Here is a 26,375-nt window from a genome sequence, read left to right as displayed (position 1 = left end):
TAAATCAGGTTGTCTCACTACAAGTAATATTTTCCTTTTGCCCTTTTTCCCTAGTCTGAGTTGCTTTGAGTTTGACTATGAGTGAAGAAAACTCAGAGAACACTTAAGAATAAAGAACTTTGTACCTCTGTTAGACTCTAAGACTTTCTGATGTATTTGGAAAACATCAGATTTTCTCCTGTACACACACACACACACACACATATAGTTTATTTAGCCACTTAATTGAGCTAATACATATAAAGTACTTAGTGTGAATGCACTGTGACTATCAGAATTGCTATTTGAATTTTACTTATTTATCAATAGTTATGAGCAGTTTTATTCATTTTAAGACAAATGAAAACTACTACTTAAAAAAAAGATTACCCACTTATAAAAACAGGCTAAGTGAATTTAGTATAATATTCCTCCATGTCTTGCTATATATCTTGAGTAATATCTTTGTGCATTATTTTTCAAAAAGTCAAATTGAAGCGAAATATACTAAATTCTCTAGGGTCAGTCATTCCATAACATTGCCAAATATCCCACATATTGGTTTTAGCTCATACCAGTTGCTTTCCAAGTCGTCTGAAAGATTAAGTGTGACTCACTAAAGTTCCTAACTCGGAAAGACTTTGGGCTGGTGGGAAGCAAATGATAATAGCAATGCCTTCTCTGAAAACCTATTGTGAAATACCGCTCCACATATTATTCAGAATTATCTAATGTAGGTGTCAACCTCTGGACACTTTGAAGGCATTTAAAAGGAAAACAATACACTAGGTTAGCATAAAGAATTCCAAAACAATTGTGAGGAAACTTAAAGGCCCTCCTCATAATCCTCTCACTCCAGATTTTACCCTGCAAAGAAAGATGTGTAGGAACTCTGGTTGTGGGAATGGTGTAGAATCATACCCCTGTTATCACATAATTTTGTAAATTATTATTAAATAACTAATAAAGAAAAACCCTAAATATACATGACAAATTTTCAGGCCTAGACCTATTCTTGATATATGTTGTTTAATACATAGAACCCCATATTTCAGCTTCAATTATTTCTTCAATATTTGCTTGCTGATTTTGTTACTTCAACCATATAATAAGACTACCTGTATCTTAGAAATGTTCAGAAAATCTTGGTTTGTAAAGATGTATTTGGTCCATACTATCTAATTAAGGGATATACCTGTTAGGTTTATCTGCTCTCAAATTTAATTTTGTTTCACTGATTTTAAAAATATATATATTTTGTTTATTATTTAGTGAGAGGTACAGATAGACACAGAGAGAGACAAGAGCACTGCTCTGCTCTAGCTTATGGTGGTGCTGGAGACTGAACCTGAGACCTCATAGGCTCAGGCAGGAAAGTCTTTGGCATAACCATTATGCTGTCTCCTCAGCCTTTTCACTGCTTTTTATAATTATTATATCAATAACATACTTCATATTTTATATTTTTGAGTCAGATATGTTAGATTTTCCTTTAAAAATTTTGTTTGCAATTTATACCTCTCTTGATGTCCTTATTCTAGTGCATGCAGATTACTCTGAGATTACAACACTCATATTTTCTCACAAATGAAACTTACAGTTCATATGATATCCTGTTTGGGGGGAAGAAATATAAGTAGTAAATATTACAGAAATTTCTTTTCATTTTTATTGTTTTATACTTGATAATATCAAGTAAATTTTGAAAAAGTTTTGTAGTAATAACAGTGCATTTATGCTATGGAGAGAAACATAGTATTTCTTTTTTTAAAAAAATATTATATTTATTTATGTATTTATTGGATAGAGACAGCCAGAAATTGAGAGGAGACGGGGAGATAGAAAGGGAGAGAGACAGAGAGACACCTGCAGCACTGCTTCACCACTCGCAAAGCTTATAGTATTTCTTTTATATAAATTAATTCATCTTTTAATTCATTCCACTAGGGAAACAAACATGTTTTTCCAATTTTTTTAAATATTTAAAAATTAAAAAAAATATTTATTTATTCCCTTTTGTTGCCCTTGTTTTATTGTTGTAGTTATTGTTATTGATGTTGTTGTTGGATAGGGTAGAGAGAAATGTAGAGAGGAGGGGAAAACAGAGAGGAGGAGAGAAAGACAGACACCTGCAGACCTGCTTCACCGCCTGTGAAGCTACCCCCCCTGCAGTTGAGGAGCCGGGGGCTAGAACCAGGATCCTTGTGCTTTGCACCACCTGCGCTTAACCTGCTGCGCTACTGCCCGGCTCCCTAAAATTTTTTTTTTTCCCTTTTGTTGCCCTTGTTTTTCATTGTTGTTGTAGTTATTATTGTGTTACTGATGCTGTCATTGTTGGATAGGACAGGAGAAATGGAGAGAGGAGGGGAAGACAAAAAGGGGGAGAGAAAGATAGACACCTGCAGACCTGCTTCACCACCTGTGAAATGATACCCCCTGCAGGTGGGGAGCTGGGGTTCGAACCGGGATCCTTATGCCGATCCTTGTGCCTTGCGCCACCTGCGCTTAACCCGCTGGGCTACCACCCAACTCCCTCCAATTTTTTTTTTTTTACAGAAAGTACCACCACTATAATAAAACTAAATGACTTTCAAAAGTTTTTGTTGAGACAAAAGATATTATCATCTTTTTGAACATGAGAATAAGGCCAATGTTTTCTAGAAATATTAGAAGGATAGAAAATCTTGCTCATAAGAGATGAAAGGCCATTATGAATTTCTCGTAATCCAAAAGCAACTAAGTCGTTTTGGCACAAAGGCTCTATGTTGTTTTCAGCTCTTATCCACACAGAAGGATGAGCTCTCTCCGTTTGTTTTTGTTTCACATTTGCCAAAAATGTATATTTCCCTTTTAATTTTATTCAGCTACCTTTCATTTTTATTTTTAAATATATATATTTTCATTTTTTTATTTATTTAAAAAAGGAGACATAACAAAACCATAAGATAGAGGGGTATAACTCCACACAATGCCCACCATCAGATCTCTGTCTCCCATCCCCTTCCCTGACAGCTTTCCTGTTCTTTATCCCTCTGGAAGTATGGACCCAAGATCATTGTGGGATGCAGAATGGAAGGTCTGGCTTCTGTAATTGCTTCCCTGTTGAACATGGGTTTTGACTGGTTGATCCAACTCCCAGCCTGCCTCTCTCTTTCCCTAGTGGGGTGGGACTCTGGGGAAGCAGAGATGCAGGACATATTGGTGGGGTTGTCTGTCCAGGGAAGTCTGGTGGGCATCATGCTGGCATCTAGAACCTGGTGGCTGAAAAGAGAGTTAACATACAAAGCCAAATAAATTGTTGAATAATCATGGACCTAAAGGCTGGAATAGTGCAGATGAAGTGTTGGGGGGTCCTCCATTTTGTAGATAGCTACTAGGCATATTTTAGTTATATTTCAAAGGTCCTATAGCTATATTAGTTTTTTTATTTATTCCCTTTTGTTGCCCTTGTTGTTTTATTGTTGTAGTTATTATTGTTGTTGTCGTTGTTGGATAGGACAGAGAGAAATGGAGAGAGGAGGGGAAGACAGAGAGGAGAGAAAGATAGACACCTGCAGACCTGCTTCACCGCCTGTGAAGCGATTCCCCTGCAGGTGGGCAGCCGGGGTTCGAACCCGGATCCTTATGCCGGTCCTTGTGCTTTGCGCCACCTGCGCTTAAGCTATATTAGTTTTTTTTTTTATCTGAGTCTGAAATCTGATATGCAGGTGGATCCAAGTTATTGTTTGGGGGAGGTGTTGTCATGGCTGGAAAAGGGACAGAAAGCTAGATCAGGGAAGAGAGTAGCTCCCTAATATGGAGAAGGGGTATAAATATTGTTGAATGTAAACACCATCGATTTAATTTGGTCTAGGGCCTATATTCAGCTTAGGAGCCTATGTGACCTCTGCATCCCTGTAGATCTGAGCTCACATTCTGTGGTCATGAGTAGGAACATTCCAAGCTGCCCCAATATCGACCCATCTTCCTCAGATTTTCAAGTATATTTTGGCAGACACTTGTACAAGTGTCAAGTGTCTATTTATTTCCCTAAAATGGGTATAGCTTTGTATACAGAAGACACACACACACACACACACACACACACACACACACACACACACACACACACACACACTTCACTTCTACCCCATGTTATCACTATTGTGCCTGCATGACCCCACCACTTGCAGTGGCCTGTTTTTTGTTTGTTTGTTTGTTTGTTTTCATAATTTTTCTCTTGATAGAGGGTGAGACTGAGAGATAGGGGAAGAGAAAGACAGGAAGTAGAAAGGGTTAAGTGCATGGGGTTAAGCGCACATCACAGGAAGCACAAGGGCCAGCTAAGGATCCTGGTTCGAGCTCACAGCTCCTCCCACCTGCAGGGGTGTTACTTCACAAGCAGTGAAGCAGGGCTGCAGGTGTCTAACTTTCTCTCCCCCTCTCTGTCTTCTCCTCCTCTCTCAATGTCTTTCTGTGTTATCTAACAACAACAGCAATAACAATAACAACAAATGCAACAAAATGGGAAAAATGGCCTCCAGGAACAGTGGATTTGTAGTGCAGGCACTGAGCCCCAGAGATAACCCTGGAGGCAAAAAAGAAAAAGTAATTAGGAAAGACATCTTTAATACTGCCCCACCATTCATGAAACTTCCCCTTGCAGGAAGGCCTCAAGGCCTTGAACATGCGTCCTCACAGGCCAATGTGTGTGCTCTTTTAGGTAAGCCACCATCCAACCCCTACAAAAAAGCACTTAAGTAAGAATAAAAGAAGAAACTGGTTTTTATGGCCTCTAACTCTAGAAATGTGCAGATCACTTAGTAGTATATTTAAAAGCTAAATTATGATGATATTTTCAAAATTCCCTAGAACAATTTGCATTTCTATCACTCAGAGCCCTAATGTCTGCCTATGGCCCATGGCCCATTTTAGAGTGCAATGCTAGTCTCAGGCCTAAATGTATTAAGTAGCTTTTCTAAGATTTTTAAAAACTATATAGTGTTGCTCAAATTGCTTCAGGGGAAATTTCATAAAGTACAAATGATCTCTGCAGCACTTTTCTTGATACTCTACCCAACAAGCCCTTGAAGAGCCAGCGACATTTATTTCATGATTAACTCATCGTCTTTTGGAAAATATTTTTTGTTCTTGGGCAGCAAGTGTCATCAAAATGTATTGGAGTCTATCAATTTGTCTTTGTTCTCTGCTGTCATTTATACTCATTTCTGTTGCTGTCAGGCTCCATCTTTTCTCTTTTATTCTCTGCTTTTCATTGTTGCTATCTGATTTTTTATTTTCTTCTTGGGAGTAGTTCACTTATTTATACCAAAATGGATATACCTCACTGGTTTGCCATGACAGCTTACTCAAATTCTTCACCCCTTTATCTTTTATTTCCCTGTGAATTCTTTGGGAATATTTCTTTTTTCATTCAGATTTAACTTTTGATGTTTTATTCTTTTAAAATTCTATTGAGTTAATATGAAAGTCAATCATATTCCTACATTATTTTGATGTAGTGTTTGACAGATCTGTTCTTTCAACTAGCTCTCTTTCTGTTGTACTTTCGAGTCCCTCCCCCAAAGTTGAAATGTTTTAACTATATTTCTTTCACATCAAGTTTTACCTAGGCATTTCAGAGTGCAATGATGTCTTCTTTTTGTCACTAAACTAAAGCATGCATTTTATTGACCATCTACAGAGCTCATAGTATAATGCAGAATAATTTACCAAAGTTTTTTTTTTTTTTTTTGGCTTTTTTAATCGCTACTGATGCTCTGCAAATAAGTTTTACCATTATGGTTTTTCTGGGGAAACTTTGAGAAATTGACGAAGTTTATCCGGAATATCTGACTCTGAAATAACTAAATAATTGAAAACTAGGTTTCTCTGCTTCTGGGAACTGTTTCTTATTCAGGAAATTCGAAAAAATGAATGAATAGATTCAGTTTAGGAACTCTGGGAGCAGACTTCCTTTTGCAGGGTTTCTAGCCTTGTGTTTTTCACAAAATAAGCTGCTTCTATATAATTATAAATGATAAATAAAAGTGTAAGTGGATGTTGTCTTTACCAATTGTGTTATTTTTTTTAATATCGTATTTATTTATTTAAGTGAGAGTTATGTGGAAAAAACTAAATTTGAAAAAGGGAGGATTTGTTTCTAATGTGTGCATCAGGAAAAGCCTAGGCATTTAGCCATTAAAAAAACAAATGAGAGTTATGTGGATAGAAAGATACAGAGACCAGAATGCTGCTCAGCTCTGGCTTAAGGTGGTGCTGGGGACCGAACCTAGAACTTTGAAGACACAGTCATGAAAGTCTTTTGTATAACCATCATGTTATCTTCCCAGCCCTGAATTGTGTTATTTGAAATTCATCTTACTTTATTTCCTTCTTGATTTTTAGGACAGTGAAGATCCCAGATTCAGCTGAGGGACTTGGATTCCAGATCCGAGGATATGGTCCCTCTGTTGTGCATGCGGTAGGAAGAGGTAAGAGATTTATTCTGCAGTGGTAAACAGCTTTTCTGGGTGTTTGGTCCCTTAATGAACAGAATTATGCTTCAAATGTACTTGTTTATTCATCAGATTTTCTCAGTCACAATTTCTTGTGTTAATACAGTGGCCATATATCACCCAAAAGAGTTTCTTCAACACACTTCCGGAGATTGAACATGGGGTCGCATGCATGCACGCACTTCACTGTGGAACCTCTTCTTGGCCCTATGCGTTTCTGGGATAATCTCACTCATAGACAGAAGTCGAGAAATAAGAACAGAAAGAGAAACACAAAGCAGAGCTTGTGCTGGACTTGGTGTATTGCACCAAAGTAAAGAATTCTAGGGGCTGGATTAGGGGGATCCTTTCAGGTTCTTGTGCATGATGGCAGAGGAGGACCTAGGCTGGGGACAAGAATGTTCTGCAGAAAACCGTGAAATTTTACACGTGGACCAACAACCTAAAATCCTAGAAATTAAAAAACAAAATGTTTTTATGAGAGAAAGCGTGAGACACACATGCACATATGGAGAGAGAGAGAGAGAGATAAGAGAGAGATAGATGTGAGAGAGAGAGAGAGAGAGAGAACGAACACGCATTGCTCCATTGCCTGTGGAATTTGCTTTGCTGCTCCATTGTGGTTCAAGGGCCTTTTACAAGCAAGAAGAAAATTTATGGCTGAACAACCTCCCAAGCCCGTGAAACAATATATTACTAAATGCCTTTAAAACTATAAGGCATATTTGCATTTTAAAATTTTTAACAAAAGGATCTGGGTGGTGGTACACCCAGATGAGTGCACATATTACCATGAGGAAAGGTCTGAGCTCAAACCCCAGCTCCCTATTGTGGGGGAAGCTTCATGTGCAGTTAAGCAGATCTGCAGATGTCTATCTTTCTCTTATCCTCTCTATTTCCACACCCCCTCAATTGCTTTCTGTACTGTCAAATAAAAGCTGCTGGGAGTGATGGATTCATAGTGCTGGCACTGAGCCCCAATGATAACCCTGGTGTCAATAAGCAAAAATAATAAAACACACAGTGTGACGCTTCCAATCTTACTTTTATATATGCTTCAGTTTAGCCAGACAATATAACGACTTTATTATTGTCAGGATATTCATTCATTTACTTATTTCACTGCCAGGACTTGGCCAGGGCTTTGTGTATATATACATATACATACATACATATATATATATATATATATATATATATATATATATATATATATTTATATTTGTTGATGACATTTTTTTTTGCCAGTATTTCAAAGACATGAAAGAAAGTTAGTAGGTTTAAGACTGACTTTTTTTTGGCATTATGACCTGTTTCTTCATAATAATTTCAGCTACTTCTATATATCACTCACTTTAAAAGATGTGACATTAATTTGAATTAAGTAATTTTAGTGACTAAAAACTCATTTTAAGTTTTATTCTTTTAATTTGATAGCTAAATAAATCACTGTATATAGACTCTTTTTTTTGGTATATCTGCTCATGATATTTAAGTAATTTGATTTTTAAGAATTTATTTTGTTAGTAATTAAATAAGAAAGTGCATATTTTTTATCATCTTGCGATTAAGATAGGTTAAATAAAGCATATATTTCTGACTCTTACTTTGCCGTGCATATGCATATTTCGGCAGTTTGATTAGCAAGGCATTTGTAAGGGAAAATAGCTGATTAACATTATAAAAGCTCACTTTATAATGTTCCTTCATATTAATTCATAGATAGGTGGGAAACTATTCTACTAGTAACAATGTGAAAGACCAGCTACAAAGCAGAACATTTTTGAATAGAAGTTACTATCAGAACCAAGTTTATCAAGAATGTGAAGCCATTATCTCTATTATACTTTTAAAATGTTTCCCTTACTGTATAGGTGATAAAATGTGTTGTATTTCTTTTGGGGAGCCTGGTGTATAATTAGATCATACTCCTATGTCAACAACTGTACTGTAAAGCTTTAACCTCCTTAATGAAATTTTTAAAAACATGTTTTAGTTTTAAATTTTATTTTTGACAACTTTTTCATTTGTATATAAAGGAACAGTGGCTGCAGCAGCTGGGCTTCACCCTGGACAGTGTATCATCAAAGTAAATGGGGTAAATGTCAGCAAAGAAACACATGCTGGTGTTATAGCCCATGTTACAGCCTGCAGGAAATACAGGAGGCCCATGAAGGTAAACTGTTAACTAATGTGTGTATGTCTAAAAACCAGCTTTCAAAGAAGGTCTCTGGGACAACGTGGGTAGTGCCAGAGGTCTTCCTGGCTACCTATTTTAGGTTCAAGTTGAAGTCTGACATCAACAATCTCATAATAATTTACCTGCATAATTATTTTAAATGTGGTTGCACGGAAATGGTCACGTCTCACTTTTGCTATTTTTACCTACAAAGTAAAGCACTTTGTTTACAAAGTGCTCTCAAGTATTTTTGTCCTCAGATTGATGTGAGTTTTTAACTATCTGTTTATCACATTGAAATTCAGAGAATTTCATGGCGGAGGCACACTTGGTACGCTGCACATGTTGCCATGCGCAAGGACCCAGGTCCAAGCCCGGATCCGCCCTGCAGGGAGAAAACTTCATGAGTGGTGAAACAGTTGTCTATCTCCTTCTTCCCTCTTGATCTATCTCTGTCTCTATTAAAAAATTTTAAAATAGAGAAATCCAAAGGTCTGAGCGTTTTACTTTTTTTTTTTTAGCCTTTGTCATTTCTTTAGCGTATGTTATGATGTGTATGCACATACACATCATAAATGGTGACACTTTATTATAAGACTTGTGAAAAAGGAAAACTAGATGTTATAATATCTGTAATTGATTATTAGACATATTTATTTAAGTAAGCCGATTAAGTTCTTTATAGAAAATCCCCAAAAATATACTTAATGTTATTTGAAATTTTAGGTCACCCGCACATTCAAATTTATAGTAGCATAGAAAATTAATTTAGGGCTGGGTGGTGGTGCACCTGGTTGAGCGCACATGCTACAATGTGCAAAGGTCTGGGTTCAAGCCCGCTATCCCCACCTGCTTGGGGATAGCTTTGTGAATGGTGAAGGAGCACTGCAGGTGTCGCTCTGTCTCTCTCCCTGTTTCCCCTTCCCTCTCGAATTTTGGCTCTCTCTATCCAATAGATAAAGATAATTAAAAAAAATTTTTTAAAGAAAAAAAGTGTAATGGAATTGGAGTATTACACCAAAGTAAAAGACTCTGGGGTGGGTGGGTGGGTGGGGAGAATACAGGTCCATGAAAAATGATGAATGAAATAGTGGGGGTTGTATTGCTAAATGTGAATCTGGGGAATGTTATGCATGTAAAAAAAAAAAAAAGAAGTAGAAACGCAAAGCAGAAATTGACTGAGTTTGGAGTATGGCACCAAAGTAAGAAAGCAGAAGTATACTAGAGTTTGCAGTGAGTACCTCCCTAATACTTCCTCTCCACTTTTCCAAGCTTTGGGTCCATGATTGCTCAACAATTTGTTTGGCTTTGTATGTTAACTCTCTTTTCAGTCTCCAGGTTCCAGGTGTCATCAGGATGCCGGCCAGACTTCCCTGGATTGAAGACCCCACCAATGTGTCCTGGAGCTCAGCTTCCCCAGAGACCCATCCTACTAGGGAAAGAGAGAGGCAGACTGGGAGTATGGACCGACCAGTCAACGCCCATGTTCAGCAAGGAAGCAATTACAGAAGCCAGACCTTCTACCTTCTGCAACCCTCAGTGACCCTGGGTCCATGTTCCCAGAGGGATAGAGAATGGGAAAGCTATCGGGGGAGGGGGTGGGATATGGAGATTGGGCGGTGGGAATTGTGTGGAGTTGTACCCCTCCTACCCTATGGTTTTGTTAATTAATCCTTTCTTAAATAAAAAATAAAAAAGAAAAAAAAAAAAAAGAAAAAAAGTGGGGACCGAGCGTAGCACAGCGGGTTAAGCGCACATGGTGCAAAGCACGAGGACAGGAGCAAGGATCTCGGTTTCAGCCCCCGGCTCCCCACCTGCAGGGGGGTCACTTCACAAGTGGTAAAGCAGGTCTGCAGGTGTCTGTCTTTCTCCCTCTCTGTCTTCCCCTCTTCTCTCAATTTTTCTTTCTATCCAACAACAATAGCAATAACAATAACAACAACGATAAACAACAAGAACAGCAAAAGGGAAAAATAGCCTCCAGGAGCAGTGGATTCATAGTGCAGGCACCAAGCCCCAGAGATAACCCTGGAGGCAAAAAAAGAAGAAAAATAAAATTTTAAATTTTAAACTCTAATAGTCAAGCTTATAACCTAATGATTTACAAGTGAACGTTGAGGAGAAAATTAGATAATCTAAATGTAAAAAACATTTTTTAATTCAATTCTTTATAACTTTATGGATGAGTTAATTTATGGTCCAGTTGTTGACACGTTGCTACAATTTCTCAGTTTTTAGTTGTCTACAAAACACCTTTACCCCAGTTTAAGTCACAAAAGGAAATTATAGGAGAGGTTTTTATTTTTTCTGTCAGACAGTGAGGTATTTTTCCCTAAATTTGAGAAGATAACTTTGTGTTTAAATCAGAAACATGGATCCTTGCTTTCTCTTATGCCAGAACTGATAGCCTGCAAAATACTAAACCTATAAGTGGAAAAGTTGATTGATTTTGCTTACTAGTAAGGTCAAACTGGCACAGCAAATTAGAATTTATACATGTACTCAGAGATTATTCTGGAGTTTAATAAATATTTGGTGAACTGTCTTATTGAATGGATGTTTTAAAAGGGCTTTTGAAGTTATCAAACCTGTCCTCCTCTGTCAGAATTTTAATTGAGTAACCAAATTGATTGGCTTTTCTTTCACCTCCATTTTCCTTCCTTGGAAAGGTTGTAATCCTAATCTGATTAAGAAAAGTAATAGGGGGTCGGGCAGTGGCACAATGGGTTAAGTGCATGTGGCGCAAAGCGCAAGGACCGGCGTTAAGAATCCTGGTTCGAGCCCCCGGCTCCCCACCTGCAGGGGTGTCGCTTCACAAGCGGTGAAGCAGGTCTGCAGGTGTCTATCTTTCCCCCTATCTGTCTTCTCCTCCTCTCTCCATTTCTCTCTGTCCTATCCAACAACAAACAACATCAACAATGGCAATAATAATAACCACAACGAGGCTACTACAAGGGCAACAAAAGGGGAAAAAAATAGCCTCCAGGAACAGTGGATTCATGGTGCAGGCACCAAGCTCAGCAATAACCCTGGAGAAAAAAAAAAAAGTAATAAGCAGACCAGAATTTTCACTGATTGGCATGATCTAGCAGATACCCATTTGCCACAGAACAGGCCACCCCAAAACTTAGTGGAATGGTACAACGAGGGTTATGTACTTCTTTTGATTCTCTGGTTTGACTGGGTGTTGGTGCCTGTAATGTTGTGGCTATATTCTAATGGGGCCTAACTCACACCTCCGGTCCCCTTTGGGTGATCTCTTACTTCATGTGGTAGATCATACTCCAAGAGATGCTCCTGTGATTTTGATGATACTTCATTTTCCAGTGTGAAGTAAGAATTTCCATTCTGCATGGCATCTGTATTTCCAGAGGGAATATTATAGGTTATCCACATTCATCTTACATTATGCTTGCTAATATTTATTTGGAAAAAAAATCACATGATCAAGTCTAGTAATAGTGTAAAAAAAAAAAAGCCGCACAAAGTGATTTTGATCATTGAAGGCCACCATAGGTATCAGCATGTATTTGAATCACCAGTTGTTAATGTGAATTTACTTATCTGTTTATTTATTTTGTCATCAGAGTTATTTCTGGGACTCCTAGCAGGCTAACTATGAATCTGCTGCTCCCTGTGAACTTTTTTCCCTTTTCTTTTCTTTTTATTAGATAGGAGAGATCTTAATTGAGAAAGGAGGGAGGTATAGAGGGAGAGAGAGAGAGAGGGAGAAAGAATGACACCTGCAGCATTGCTTCACTGCTAGTGAGACTTCCCCTCTGCAGATGGGGAGCTGGTGCTGCATCCAGGATCCTTGCACACTGTGCACAACTGGCCCCATGAATAAACATTTTAATAATAGACAGCAATATGATTATCAAACATAAATGCAAAGTTAATACAAAAGAGAACTGGGTAATACACATGCCACACTTAGCCAGTGAACTGTGACTTATCATCTTATGTAGTAAATGTATAAATTTTAAAGTATGTAAACCTGAAAGCATTTTTGATAGCCATTTCTTCTCTCATTTATCTAAATAACTGAGGCTGCCATTCCAACTAATGTATATGATGATTTATGGATTAGATGTATTAAAGGATAGACATACTTCTTGGGAACTCCATGAGGTAAAAGATGTCTTTCTAACTTAATTTTTTTTTTATTTAAAAAAGGAGGCATTAACAAAACCATAGGCTAAGAGGGGTACAACTACACACATTTCCCACCACCAGAACTCTGTATCCCATCCCCTCTCCTATTCTTTATCCCTCTGGGAGTATGGATCCAAGGTCATTATGGGATGCAGAAGTTGGAAGGTCTGGCTTCTGTAATTGCTTACCCATTGAAGATGGGCATTGATTGATCCACAATCAATGGTTGATCCACACTCCCAGCCTGCATCTCTCTTTCCCTAGTAGGGTGAATCTCTGGGGAAGCTGAGCTCCAGGACACATTGGTGGGGTTGACTGTCCAGGGAAGTCTGGTCGGCATCATGCTGGCATCTGGAACCTGGTGGCTGAAAAGAGAGTTAACATACAAAGCCAAACAAATTGTTGAACAGTCATGGACCTAAAGGCTGGAATAGTGCAGATGAAATGTTGGGGGGTACTCACTGCAGACTATTGTGTACTTTTGCTTTCAGGTATATATTTTGCCCTAGTTTATGGATACATGTGAACATATGTTCTATCTCAGGGGATCTTGTCTATATCTGTTATACTGACTTTATTTCAAAGACCATTATGATTATACACGTAATTGAGAATATTAGGAAAACATTTAAATGGCTTGTGCAGTTATAAATAATTCATCAGAAAAAAAAACATTTATTTTTAGAAAATTTATGATTAGTTTTAAAATACATTTGAGGCATTTAAAAACATTTGAGAAATAAACATTTAAAAGACTATTGGGGTCGGTTGGTGGCGCACCTGGGTAGGTGCATACATTACAGTGCTTAAGGTACTAGGTTTGAGCTCCTGGTCCCCACCTGTAGGGCAGAAGTTTCATGAGTGGTGAAGCAGGGCTGCAGGTGTCTCTCTCTCTTCCTCCCTACTTTCCCCCTTCCTTCTCAGTTTCTTTCTGTCTCTATCCAATAATAAAATAAATAAAATATTTTAAAGTATATCTTTGGAAAATAAAAATGTAGGTTTGTAGCAGTTTGTTAAGCAGTTTAATTACCGTTGACTTGTATATTTGTTTCTAATATTGATTTTCTTTTTGTATAATTATTTTATTTTATGCACTATTCTACTGCTCTTTGATTTTTTTCTTTATTCCTTTTTTTAATTTCAGAGAGGCAATTTAACGACCCCACCAATGTGTCCTGGAGCCCCATATCCCCAGATCCTTACCCCACTAAGGAAAGAGAGAGGCAGGCTGGGAGTATGGATCAACCTGTCAGTGCCCATGTTCAGAGGGGAAGCAATTACAGAAGCCAGACCTTCCACCTTCTGCAACCCATAATGACCCTGGGCCCATACTCCCAGAGGGACAAAGAATAGGAAAGCTTTCAAGGGAGTTCTGGTGGTGGGAATTAAAAGGAATTACACCCCTTTTATCCTATGGTCTTGTCAATACTTACAGTTTATAAATAAATAAAATAAAATAAAAAGAAAGTAGGAAGGCATATATAGAAAGAGGCAGAGAGACCATGGCACTGCTCAGCCATGCCTGAAGCTTCCTTTAGGTGCTGGCATTAGTACCAGGGATCATACCGAGGACCTACATACAGCAAGGCCAGTTCTGTTAGGTGAGCTGCCTTCGAGTCTCTCAAATCTTATTACTGTGAACAAAATAGAAGAATAGCTATGATGATCAACTCTCCTTCTGAAGCAGGTTTATGAAGTGAACATCTATTTTAGGACTGACTAGTGCCTCGAAGGTGGTGTTTATTTTTCATTCTCTCATTTCCAGCAAGATTCTATACAATGGGTTTATAGCAGTGTGGAGAGTGCTCAAGAAGACCTCCAGAAGTCTAACTCCAAGCCCCCAGGAGATGAAGCAGGAGATGCTTTTGAATGCAAAGTAGAAGGTGGGTTCTATGTGGTCTTCACAGTTTCTTTACATTTTTACTTCTCAGTGTGTTTACTCCTAGCACCAACTGCTGAAAGCCTTATATGTTCAAACCACTTTCTTTTGCTATTTTTTTTTCCTCGATGGTTATTGCTAGGACTTGGTGCCAGCACTACAAATTCACTGCTCCTGGTGGCCATTTTCCTCATTCTATTGGATAGGACAAATAAATAAGAGAACAAATAATAATAAAGAAATCAAGAGAGGAGGGGAAGAGGGAACGTTAGAGATGGAGAGAGAAAGATAGACACCTGCAGACCTGCTTCACTGCTTGTGAAGCAGACCCCCTGCAGGTGGGGAGAAGGAGCTCGAACCCCTGTTCTTGGGCAGGTCCTTGTGCTTTGGTATTCTGTGCATTTAACCACCACCCGGTCCCCCAGTTTCTTAACTCACTATCACCAAATAAAGTCATGTTAAATACATAAATAATCATAACTAGCAGTTATCATCTAATCTCTTTTATCCATATTCTTGTTAAGCACTGTATTTTCCATGGGTTACGTCAAAAAAGTTATCCTCCAAAGAAATCTAACAAAGGAGTTATGATCATCATAATTTTCATTTCTCTCTGAGAGGATATTGAGTCCTTCCTATGGTCCCCTTGGCAGGGCCAGATCAACCTATCTCTCTGGCAGTATATGGCCCACAAGTTGACATTCCTCACTTCTGAATTTAGACTTTTTAAAAAAGACTCTGAGAATTGCTACCGAAGAATTTAATGGAGTGTTTACAGATGCTGATCCATAGTTATGCACACTTGAACCATGTGTCATGTTATAATGCCATACTCCTTCTGTCAAAATCATTTCTAAACGTTATTCTGAAACTGAAGGGTCAGGCAGTTGTCTACCCAGTTGAGCACATGTTGCCATGCACAAGGACCCAGGTCCATGTCCCTCTACACATGCTAGGGGGACGCTTCATGAACAGTGAAGCAACTCTACAGGGGTCTCTTTTCTACACTTTTATTCTATTTCCCTCTCAACTCTTAATTTCTTGCTTTCCTAGGTAAAAAGAAAAAGAGTGAGGAAGAGAGAGAAAGAGAAAGGAAGGAAAAAATGGCTTCGGGGAATAGTGAATTCTTAGTGTAGGTACTGAGCTCCAGTGATAATCATAGTGAAAATTAGAGACAAAAAAATATTGCAAGATTTACATTACTTGACAAGACTAACATACCCTTTCTCAACTTGCTGAATTAAAATTGTCTTTAACTCAGAAGTCATTGACAAGTTTAACACTATGGCCATCATCGATGGGAAGAAGGAACACGTGAGTCTGACAGTGGACAATGTCCACCTGGAATACGGGGTTGTGTATGAGTATGACAGCACAGCTGGGATAAAATGCAATGTCGTGGAGAAGATGATTGAGCCCAAAGGCTTCTTCAGTCTCACTGCCAAGGTATGAGCAAGCCTGGGGAAACAAAGTTTTTGTTTTAAATAAGGCAACTGGAACCTCAGCCATTCTAGAAAGTGTGAGTCACTATATACTGCACCCCCCCCCCCCATTACCCAGTAGATACTCACTCTTCGTTTTTATTGCTCTGTTCAGGAGCACAGTGTGAACTTAACTTAGATGGGACTTTTCTTGCCCAGGCAAGTGTTAGTTGATTTGGCAAAGGTTTCACTGCCTGTAGTAAGTTTGGTATGTCTGTTAGTTCAGTATCATTAATAAGCTTCAGAGGCTTTTACGTGACAAGTGGTGCTTTAAAAAAATGTATTTAATCAATTGAAGAGTATTAAAAATAGCAATATGATATTATGAGGTCTTTCAAATTCTGCTAGTCTCACGTTTATTTCATAAAATTTCACAAAACTGAGAGGTCAGTTAATGAATAGACCCTTGGACATTTATGTAAATCTTGGTTGAGAAGTACACCATTCTTAGTCCTTAGACTTAAAGGAAGCTGAGTGGCAGAGAAAGAGAGATAGAGAGAGGGAAAGAGAGGGAGAGAGAGAGAGAGAGAGAGAGAGAGAGAGAGAGAGAGGAATGGGGTCTTAACACAAATGGAAAACATGGCTGAAAGGGGGGCGGTGGTTGGGATGGGACACAGTCTTTTGGTGGTGGGAATGGTGTAAAAAATATAATTAAAAAAAGGTATGTCGGTTTGCTTTTCGTAATTCTTACACAGAAAATCAATCAAACTAGTCTCTGTACAGGTCTGACTTTAGTGTTTCTTCTATTTTTATATCGCACTGTGAGAATTCAGGTATTTTCATGAAAGAAGTATGAGATGCCGGTTCCAGACCATTTTTCATTTCAATTTATATTTTAAATAAGTGTAATGACAGATTTAGCCTTTATACCATGAATTATAAATTGGTAGGTGAAAATAAAGAATTCTAAATACATTATTTCAAATAGTTATGTTTTTGTTTTATATTCTGAACATCAATTTTTTTTTTATGAGAGAGGGGCACTAGCCACGTTCAGCACTGAAGCTCCCTCCAGTGTGACGTGAGCATGACAAGAAGGCTTACTATCTCTCTGAGCTATTTTGCTAACCCTAAACACCAGCTTAAAAAAAATCTGATAATGTTATGTCATGGGATGTGTCTGTTCATATAGAATCTGTAGATAGATTTCTCTCTATTTTTAAATGAACTAATGCTTCTCTTTTATTTTACTTATTATCATTTTCTTTATGGTGGGGTTAGTTATCACAGTCATCGCTGACACCTGAGTGCAGTTCCTCATCTCCCTGAGATAGATGTCTGTCTACAATACCCTCTCACCCTCAGCTTAGCTCCTTTTCCAGCATCGTGTGTCAGGATCCCAGTGTCCACCTCCATGCATCCTTAACCACAGTCCTTTGCTTCGATGCAATATACAAACCCGGTCTGGGTTTTATTTTAAGTTTTCTCTTTTCTCTTCTTGTTTATTCAATTCCACTTATGATTGACGTCAAATGTTATTCATCCTTCTCATTTTCATTTACCGCACTTAATATGACTTCATCAATCTCCATATAAACAACTCCTCTCCTGAGGATATATCCAAAGAAAAGACATACATACATCTGAAAAGATCTATATATAACTTATGTTCCTAGCAGCCCAGTTTGTAATAGCCCAAACTTGGAAGCAACACAGATGCCCAACAACAGATGAGTAGATAAGAAAAAGATGGGAGGGGGTGGGTTATGGGGATTGGGTGTTGGGAATTGTGTGGAGTTGTACCCCTCCTACCTTATGCTTTTGTTCACTAATCCTTTCTTAAATAAAAAATTAAAAAAAAAAAGAAAGATGTGGTATATATATATATATATATATATATATATATATATATATGTATATATGTATATACACAATGGAATGCTTATTTTATTTCTTTTTTTTTTTCCTCCTCCAGGGTTATTGCTGGGCTCGGTGCCTGCACCATGAATCCACCGCTCCTGGAGGCCATTTTTTTTCCCCCTTTTGTTGCCCTTGTTGTAGCTGCGTTGTGGTTATTATTATTGCCCTTGTTGACGCAATTCGTTGTTGGATAGGACAGAGAGAAATGGAGAGAGGAGGGGAAGACAGAGAAGGGGAGAGAAAGATAGACACCTGCAGACCTGCTTCACCGCCTGTGAAGTGACTCCCCTGCAGGTGGGGAGCCGGGGGCTCGAACCGGGATCCTTACTCCGATCCCTGCGCTTTGCGCCACGTGCGCTTAACCCACTGCGCCACCGCCTGACCCCCTGCTTATTTTATTTCTATGGAAGAAACCACAGCACCACTCAGCTCTGCCATATGAAAGTATAAGGAATTGAACTTAGGGTCTCTTTAACCTTAGGCAAGCAAGTCCTGTATTCTAATACTAAGCTATCTTTGGTCCTGAATCTGTATTTTCAGTGAAACCCCTTTTCAAATTCAGTAGACAGCTAAGAGGATGTATGCATGAATGTGGAACCAGATTATTATATCTAATTTTCTAGATATTTTAAATTTGCAAACTTATATGGTTTTATACATGATAACTGCATAAGCTTGTGCTGGAGATATAGTTTCTTGTGTACACATGAAAAAATGAATATATAATGACTCTAATCAAGATCACATTTCTAGTGATAATGTCACCTCTAATATCGAGACTAGTGGCTTAATAGAAAGCTTACCCACTATACCCTGTAAAACAGGGAAGTGGAGACGGTAAAGGAGCTCTAATGACTAGTATTTATATACTTAATCACTCACAGAGTACTATAGAAATGTCTGACCTAGGTATAATCAATTTTATTACCCTTACTGTAAATATTCATAATCCTCAGTTTATTGGAATTGCTCAGTCATCTGTGCTATACACATATCCACGTGAGCGCACACATACACACACACACACACACACACACACACACACACTTCCTTAAAAGTAACTCCTTTTATCAAAAAGATTTACAAATGGCATATATGATGTGGGTAATTTTTATCTGATTTTTTTACCAGATAGGGCTCAAACGCTCCAAGTAACACTGATTTTTCACTTAAGTAAGAGAAGTTCCCATTTGATCCTGACATCAGAAAATTCTTATTATATGTACTCTTTATACTAGACTCAGAGGAGCAAGTGGGGTTGCTATTATATTGGTTTTTCTTAGTTTTTGTTGTTCTACTACAAACCTGAGGAAAAAATAAATGCTCTAAGTCTGACTAAAATAGGTGATGTGTTTCCACATTAAAGTACTTATTTCTCCAGTCTGTGAAATTCAAGCATCTCCCTAAGGCTGTCTTTTATAGTCAACAGAAGGCAAACCCTAAGATGCCAAACACATGAGACCATCACTTTGCTATTTATATTTTTCTGAAGGTAGAAATCCCAGGCAGCTAAAAAAATAATAATAAAATTAAGGGGGGTCGGGCGGTAGCGCAGCAGTTAAGAGCACATGGCACTAAGCGCAAGGACCAGCTTTCCACCTGCAGGGGAGTCGCGTCACAGGCGGTGAAGCAGGTCTGCAGGTGTCTGTCTTTCTCTCGCCCTCTTTGTCTTCCCCTCCTCTCTCCGTCCTATCCAACAACAACTGCATCAATAACAATAATAAAAATAACCACAATAATGATAAAAATATTAATAACAAGGGCAACAAAAAAGGGGAAAAATAGCCTCCAGAAGCGGTGGATTTGTGGTGTACCGAGTCTCAGCAATAACCCTGGAGGCCAAAAATTAAATTAAGTTAAATTAGCACTCCTCGTATAATTGTGAACATTTTATTTAATTAATTTTGAAGTATTAATTTTCCTGTTTTGTGTATGTTTATGTCACTACAGATTCTTGAAGCCCTGGCTAAGAGTGATGATTACTTTGTACAAAACTGCACTAGCCTTACTACTTTAAATGAAGTGATCCCTACTGACCTTCAAAGTAAATTCAGTGCCATTTGCAGTGAAAAAATTGAGCACATACGTCAGAGAATATCCAGCTATAAAAAGGTGATAGATTTATGTCTACATTTTGCGTGCAATTTCTTAAATGTTAAATCCCATTCTTATTGTTACACTTTTTTCAATTTATTAAGTAATGATAACATTTCTAAAGGCTTTCTAGAGGTTTGGGGTGACTTTACATCCATTAATTTTAATTGTATTTGTAAAGTTTTGAAGTAAGTCATTATTCCACATTTTTCAAATGTGTTAAATGAGTTATAAAGAATTAAATTATTTTCCAGTAAAAGAGGGTTAGGCATAGAATGTTCACAAAGAAACATGGATACTTTGTATGAGTTGGAAATTTGAAAAGGACCTGGATTTTCTCCTTATTAAGAAACAGCTGTGTGTTTATAAATATTATTTATTGATTTTGGATAAAGACAAATTGAAGGGGGGGATAAGATAGGGAGGGAGGAAGGAACAGAGGGAAAGACCTGCCATACTTTCACAAATCATGAAGCTCTTCCCTAGAGGTGAGGACTTGGGGCTTGAACCTGGGTCCTTTCCAGCTGTAATGTATGTGTTCTACCAGTTGTGCCATCACTCAGCCCTTCACTGTAGGCTTTTAAAAAGGAGATGACTTCACCTTATATAGGTTTTTAGAAGACCATGCTGACTTCTCTATTGAACTGAATTGTAAGATACAAGAATGGGGACAGGGGCTTAAGGATATAGAGGTAGAATTAATGTGTTTTAATTTCTAGAACATACTCTATATCAAGTTTTAATTATGTTCTTTTTATATCAGTCGGGTACTATCTTAGTAAGTGAGTAAAGGGAGAATACTTCTCATTCAGCAGTGACACTGGTTTTTGACTCAATTTACTTGCTAAATAGCATGTCTCTGTCTACCAGGGCTGTTCAATTTGAGAAGTCAGTGTAGACTGCATCATCAGCACAGGTTAGGTGCCTTAAGTCAGGATTTGTGAGAGTGCAGGGGAGAAGTGACAGTCAAGTACATGGAGCTTTCAGAAGTGAAGGCACAGCTGTAGTACAGATAGACTCCTCACCTTGATGACGAAGAATCGCCGTAGGACTTGGAAAGAGGGTTTGTATTGAATTGAAAAGAAGAAAAGAAACTGACAAAAAATTTAGTTTTTAGAGGTAATTTGGAATTGCATGTAAGATTGATTGGTAAGGAAGTCTCCCTTGGTAGCTGTATAGAGAGTATTGGTGGGAGCTGAGCCAAACTGGGGAGGGTCCTAAGTCATCCTTGCTACTTGTTCAGGGCCACACTGATGATTTAACACTCAGGTAGAAACACTGGAGATGTTTCTACCTGAAGGAAAAGATCAGTTCAAGCCATGTGCAGGTGGTAGAAAAACAGACAAATTTATGATTAATTCATGATGGAAGGTGAAGTTTGATTTCTTGATGCCTAACAAAATATGACTTGTAATCAACTGAGGGATAACTAGACTATAACATGTTAAGGAGTACCAGAAATACTGATACTTCTCCCCAGGTGTTGGGATTCTTAAAACTATCATCCTGGTGAGTGAGAAGAGGCTTCCATTTTTGTCAGGAGTAAGTGAGCACCTGGAAAACTTTTAAAGTAGAGATGAACAGGCTACTGAGCAGTGATTTCAAATTATAAAAATAACACCACAGAGTTACAGAAAGCTCCTTGCTACATTACTAATATCCAAACAGCCACCTGTGTTGAATATATATTACCTAACTTCTTTCTCAAAGAGATTAAAAAATTACACAAGGTCACATAGCTCACAAGTAACAGACTAGGCAACTTGCAGAAGGTTGTCTCTTTTACTTTTCATTTTAATGTAGTAATAAGAGACACTTGTAGTCAACAAGTTCTAAGTGCTTTAAAAGCTATCTATTTCAATATCCTTTCTTGATTATAAACAATATATAGAATAGTTGGTTATCTTTTCACAGTAGATAGGAAGCAAATTTAGCAAGCAAGAAGTTATTTTAGGATCTTTTTCTAGTTGAACAAGATTAAGACATCTAAGATAATAACTTAATAGGTCATAGAAGGTTTGTTCCATTTGTATGTCTGAATATCAATGGAAAATATAGAATGTTTAAGACATGTAATATAACTATAGAGAACACTATATAAAGAACTATAGTTTATATTTTTCACCTTCACATATTTTACTTTTAAACTAATACTAGCATTGTAATCTAGCACTTGTCTGCCAGGTAAAAGCTTCAAACATACCCCTCTGTATGTTAAATATATCCATAGAAACTGAAATTTAAATGAGGTTGACTTTCCTCTATGATGCCTCTGAAGTTTTAGGTTTTACAAATAGAAACCTGTTGATTTTTAGTTCCTATAGTCAGGCTGCTGCAGTCATAATAAACTTCCTGGTCAGTTGTGCAGGTCACAGATGTTTCTCTGCACATGTAAGAGTGAAGTTTGCATCTAATTGGAGATGGGATGGATTCTAAAGAGGCATTTATTCTCTGTGGAACAGGATGTGTGGGTCTGCCGGATGTGAAACTATGTATGAGTTGGATGAACTTTATCATCCTAAATTGCCCTTTGAGCCCTTTAAATTCTAGATCTATTCTTTTGATTCAGCATAACTCCAAAACTGAGTTTATTTTGGTTAATGGGGATACTTCCTCAATATAAATATTTAATGAGCTTTCAATAGAAACTTCCTGTTTGCACAGAAATATTACATGTGAGAATCACAGTGCTACTTTGAATCCTCCTGGTCCCTTTGGTTGTTAATGTTGTATAGTTTTTGGAAGGGTATATTAATTGGGAAAATTATGAGTAAAATTTTTCCTATAACCATTCTTCTCATACAAAGCTATTAAAATCCCAGGCCAGTGGATTTTATACCTTATTGAACAGCTAGGCTATCTGCAAAATAAGAGCTCACTTTTAGTTAGCTAGTTTGTTTGAACTTTTAGTCAAGTGACTATAATTAGATTCAAATGAGTTGTCATAGTCTATAACCATTCATTAGCTACCAATGCAGTAAAAAACCTGGAGAAGTTCCACCTGAAAGAGATGCTTAGTCTTCAACATGCATGAGTTTTTTTTTTTCTTCATGCATGAGTTTTTAACTCCCTGTACTTAAAAAAATGGATCTTTTCTTTGACCCTCTGCTTTTCTCTAGCCACATTTAATTTTTTTTTCTCTTAAATCTCTTTCTTAGAAGAGGACTATATATCTTCCCACTTCTTTGTGTCTTTTTAATTTCTTTGAGTAGTGACTCATAATTTTCAGTATACAAGTCTTTCACTTCTTTGGTTAGGTTCATTCCTAGGTTTTTTGTTGCTATAGTAAAAGGAATTGACTTCTGGATTTCAACTTCTTCTACCCTAGTGTTGGCATATGTCACTGAGTTTTGAATGTAAATTTTGTAGCCTGACCTTACTGTATTTCCTGATGATTTCCAAAAGCTTCTTGCTGGATTCCTTAGGTTTTCTATGTGTACTATCATGTCATCTGTATGCAATAGAGAGAGTTTGACTTCTCTTCCAATCGGTATGCCTTTAATTCCTTGCTCCTGCCTGATTGCTATGGCAAGAACTTCCAACACTCTGTTGAATAGTAATATTGATAGTGGGCATGCCTGTCTAGTACCTGATCTGAGAGGAAATGCTTCCAGTTTTTTCACCATTGAGTATGATGTTGGCTCTAGGCTCTAGGTTTGCTATAGATAGATTCCATCCTCTTCAGGAATTTTCCATCTATTCTCAATTTTTTGTAGTGTTTTGATCCTAAAGGGATTTTGTATTTTGTCAAAGGCTTTCTCTGCATCTATTGATATGACCATGTGGTTTTTGGTCTTACTTTTATTGATATGGTGGATCATGTTGATTGATTTATGTATATTAAACCAACCTTGCATCCCTGGGATAATCCCCACTTGGTCATGAAGAACAATCTTTTGTATCTGGTTGGCCAGAATTTTGTTCAATATTTTAGCATCTATGTTCATCAGAGATATTGGTCTGTAGTTTTCTTTTTTGGCTCTGTCCCTGTGTGCTTTTGGTATCAGAGTGATGTTGGCTTCATAGAAGCTGGAAGGGAGTATTCCAGTGTCTTCAATCTTCTGGAAGACTTTTAAAAGTAGAGGTATTCTTCTTTGAAGGTTTTATAGAATTCATTTGTAAAACCATCTGGCCCAGGGCTTTTATTCTTGGGGAGATTTTTGATAACTGTCTTATTTCATTAGCTGTGTTTGGCCTGTTCATGCTATCTAGTTCCTCTTTACTTAATTTTGGAAGTTTGTAGCTATCTAGGAAATCGTCCATTTCTTCCAGGTTCTCTAGCTTGGTGGCATATAGTTGTTCATAGAAACCTCACATGATATGTTGAATTTCTGCAGTGTCTGTTGTGATATCTCTTTAATTTATGATCTGATTTATTTGGATCTTCTTCCTTTTTTGTTTTGTGAGTCTGTTTTTTGTTTTGTGAGTTTTGATGATTTTGTTCATTTTTTTTGAAGAACCAATATTTGCTTTCCTTGATCTTTTATATGGCTTTCTTATTTTCAATGTTATTTATTTCTGCCCTAACTTTAGTTATTTCTGACCTTCTGGTTGCTTTAGGGTGGGTTCCTTTGTTCTTCTTCTTGTAAGTCTTTAAGATGTGCAATCAAGCTGTTTATTTGTGCTTTTTCTTGTTTCCTAATGTGTGTATGTATGGCTATGAACTTCCCTCTCAGTACTGCCTTAGATGTTTCCCAAATATTTTTATAGGTTGTGTCTTCATTTTCATTGAACTCTCAAAATATTTTGATTTATTCTTTTATTTTCTCTTTGACCCAGTAGTTGTTAAGTAGTGTACTGTTGAGCTTCCATATTTTGGGACTATTACTAATCTTTTGTTAATTGTTAAGTGTTAGTTTAATTCCACTGTGGTCTGAGAAGATGCTTGGGATGATTTCAATGCTCTTAAATTTGCTGATGCTGTCTTTGTGGTCTAACATATGGCCTATCCTTGAGGATGACCCATGTGGACTTGAGTAGAATATGTATTCCAGTTTCTTGGGATGAATGACTCTGAAAATGTCCAATAGTTCTAGTTTGTCTATCTCCTCATTTAGCTCCCTCATTTCTTTATTGATTTTCTGCCTGGATGATCTGTCAAGTGGTGAGAATGGGCTATTCAATTCCCCTGCTATGACTGTGTTGCTCTTAATATATTGCTGTAGCTCTTTCAGTAGATGTTTGGTGTATTTATATGGCTTCTCATTGGGTGCATAGATGTTAATAATTGTTAAGTTCTCTTGATCGACTGATCCACTGAGCATTAAGTAGTGCCTATCCCTATCTTTTTAAATCTTATCTATTTTATTATTTTATTTATTTATTTTTTTCCTCCAGGGTTATTGCTGGGCTTGGTGCCTGCACCATGAATCCACCGCTCCTGGAGGCCTTTTTTCCCCCTTTTTGTTGCCCTAGTTGTTGCAGCCTCGTTGCAGTTATTATTGCCATTGTTGACGTTGCTTTGTTGTTGGATAGGACAGAGAGAAATGGAGAGAGGAGGGGAAGACACAGAGAGAGGGGAGAGAAAGATAGACACCTGCAGACCTGCTTCACCGCCCGTGAAGCGACTCCCCTGCAGGTGGGGAGCCGGGGGCTCGAACCGGGATCCTTATGCCGGTCCCTGCGCTTTGCGTCACATGCGCTTAACCCGCTGCGCCACCGCCCGACTCCCATCTTATCTATTTTAAAGTCTATTGTGTCAGATATGAGAATAGCTGTTTCTGCCCCTTTTTTGTGGTCCATTGGCTTGTATGATAGTTTTCCATCCTTTCACTTTGGGTCTGTGTTTGTCTTGTTGAATTAGGTAGGTTTCCAGTAGATAGCATATTGTTGGGTTGTGTTTTCTGATCCATCTTCCTACTCTGTGCCTTTTAATAGGTGTACTCAGGCCATTGACATTTATTGATATCAAAGATTGAAGATATTTTAATGCCATTCTTGCATATTTTTAGAGTGTTTTGATATATGGCATATTTATGGTGGTCTATTTATAGGAGACCTTTCAGAACTTCATTCAGGGCAGGCTTGGTGATAGTTGATTCTTTCAACTGTTGCTTGTCTGAGAAGTTTTTTATGCCTCCATAAAGTCTGAATGACAGTCTAGCCTTTCTCATTGAGCACTTGATAGATATGTTGCCATTCCCTTCTGGCATGTAGTGTTTGTGTGGAGAAGTCTGCTGTTAATCTTATGTGTTTCCTATCTAGGTGACTCTTTGTTTTTCTCTTGCAACATTCAGGATCCTTTCTTTATC

The 26,375-nt window shown here is 37.8% G+C and overlaps 1 protein-coding gene across 3 annotated transcripts in view; it reads left to right on the top strand.

Annotated features, from left to right (window-relative positions):
- The window catches only part of PREX2 (phosphatidylinositol-3,4,5-trisphosphate dependent Rac exchange factor 2), a 300,270-nt gene that overhangs the window by 153,141 nt on the left and 120,754 nt on the right, over positions 1-26,375 (top strand). For all 3 annotated transcript variants that reach the window (XM_060200550.1, XM_007527146.3, XM_060200558.1), the window contains exons 19-23: positions 6,367-6,452; positions 8,516-8,652; positions 14,576-14,693; positions 15,951-16,135; positions 19,981-20,142. In XM_060200550.1, coding sequence (XP_060056533.1) covers positions 6,367-6,452; positions 8,516-8,652; positions 14,576-14,693; positions 15,951-16,135; positions 19,981-20,142 — 688 coding nt within the window. The remainder of the gene's footprint in view (positions 1-6,366; positions 6,453-8,515; positions 8,653-14,575; positions 14,694-15,950; positions 16,136-19,980; positions 20,143-26,375) is intronic.

Source organism: Erinaceus europaeus, chromosome 1 (genome assembly GCF_950295315.1).
Source record: "Erinaceus europaeus chromosome 1, mEriEur2.1, whole genome shotgun sequence".
NCBI classification, from domain to species: domain Eukaryota; kingdom Metazoa; phylum Chordata; class Mammalia; order Eulipotyphla; family Erinaceidae; genus Erinaceus; species Erinaceus europaeus.
Note: the sequence above shows the minus strand (reverse complement) of the source record. Positions and strands in the feature narration are given on the sequence as shown.